Here is a 940-nt window from a genome sequence, read left to right on the forward strand (position 1 = left end):
TCAGGGTCCCAAAAATCCCACCCAGGGGTGAGGGTTTAATGGGGTGGAGGGGACAGGCCTCGTTTCCAGATGCGCTGCCCCTCGATTTTTGTCCCCGACCCCACCGTTCCCCTGCCCCACGAGGCGCTGGTGACATTTGGGGTGGGAGGAGGGCGGCGTGCGGGGGATTCACCTCACAGGGACAGTCCTTGGGGCTGGGCAGCCTCTTCCCTCGGTCGAGGAGCTCGATGAGCCTCAGCACCGTCATCTGCCCCTGCGTGGCCCCGATCAGCTCGATGAATTTCTACGGGAGAGGAGCCAGAGGTGAGGAACCGGCACCGGGATCGATCCCCCTGCCCCGGGACACGGCCCCAAACCCGAAACCCACCACGGGAGGGCTCTGCGCGGGGTCACAGCGCGTCAGGAGCTCGTAGAGGGTCACCCCGAAGGACCAGACGTCGGAGGCGTAGTAGAACTTGCACTCCTTGAGGCACTCCACGGCGTACCTGGGGGGGACGGGGCAGCGGGGGGCACAACGGGGAGTCAGCGGGGATCCAAGGGGGACCCAACGGGGACACAGAGGGGACACAATCAGGGCCCAACGGGGCCACAATGGGGCCACAATGGAGACCCAATGGGGCCACAGTGGGGACTCAATGGGGCCACAGTGGGGACCCAACGGGTACCCAATGGGGACACAGCGGGGACCCAACTGGGACACAGCGGGGACTCAACGGGGACTCAATGGGGCCACAACTGGGACCCAATAGGGACCCCGTTGGGTCCCCAACAAGGCCACAACGGAGACCCAACGGGGCCACAATCGGGACCCAACGGGGATCCAACAGGGCCACAACTGGGGCCACAATGGGGACCCAACGGGGCCACAACCGTGACCCAACCGGGACCCAACAGGGCCACAACGGGGACCCAACGGGGCCACAATCGGGACCCAACGGGG

General features: G+C 66.1%; 1 protein-coding gene across 1 annotated transcript in view; it reads right to left on the reverse strand.

Annotated features, from left to right (window-relative positions):
- Window positions 1–104: 104 nt before the first annotated feature.
- TYK2 (tyrosine kinase 2) overlaps window positions 105–940 on the reverse strand; it is a gene marked incomplete at its 3' end in the record, with an annotated part of 10,339 nt that continues 9,503 nt past the window's right edge. Inside the window, exons 20-21 of the mRNA XM_035314115.1 lie at window positions 368–485; window positions 105–283 (exon numbers count right to left, since the gene is read on the reverse strand). Of these exons, the coding sequence (XP_035170006.1) occupies window positions 105–283; window positions 368–485 (297 nt within the window). The remainder of the gene's footprint in view (window positions 284–367; window positions 486–940) is intronic.

The sequence above is a fragment of the Oxyura jamaicensis genome, unplaced genomic scaffold, assembly GCF_011077185.1.
Source record: "Oxyura jamaicensis isolate SHBP4307 breed ruddy duck unplaced genomic scaffold, BPBGC_Ojam_1.0 oxyUn_random_OJ70828, whole genome shotgun sequence".
Lineage (NCBI taxonomy): Eukaryota > Metazoa > Chordata > Aves > Anseriformes > Anatidae > Oxyura > Oxyura jamaicensis.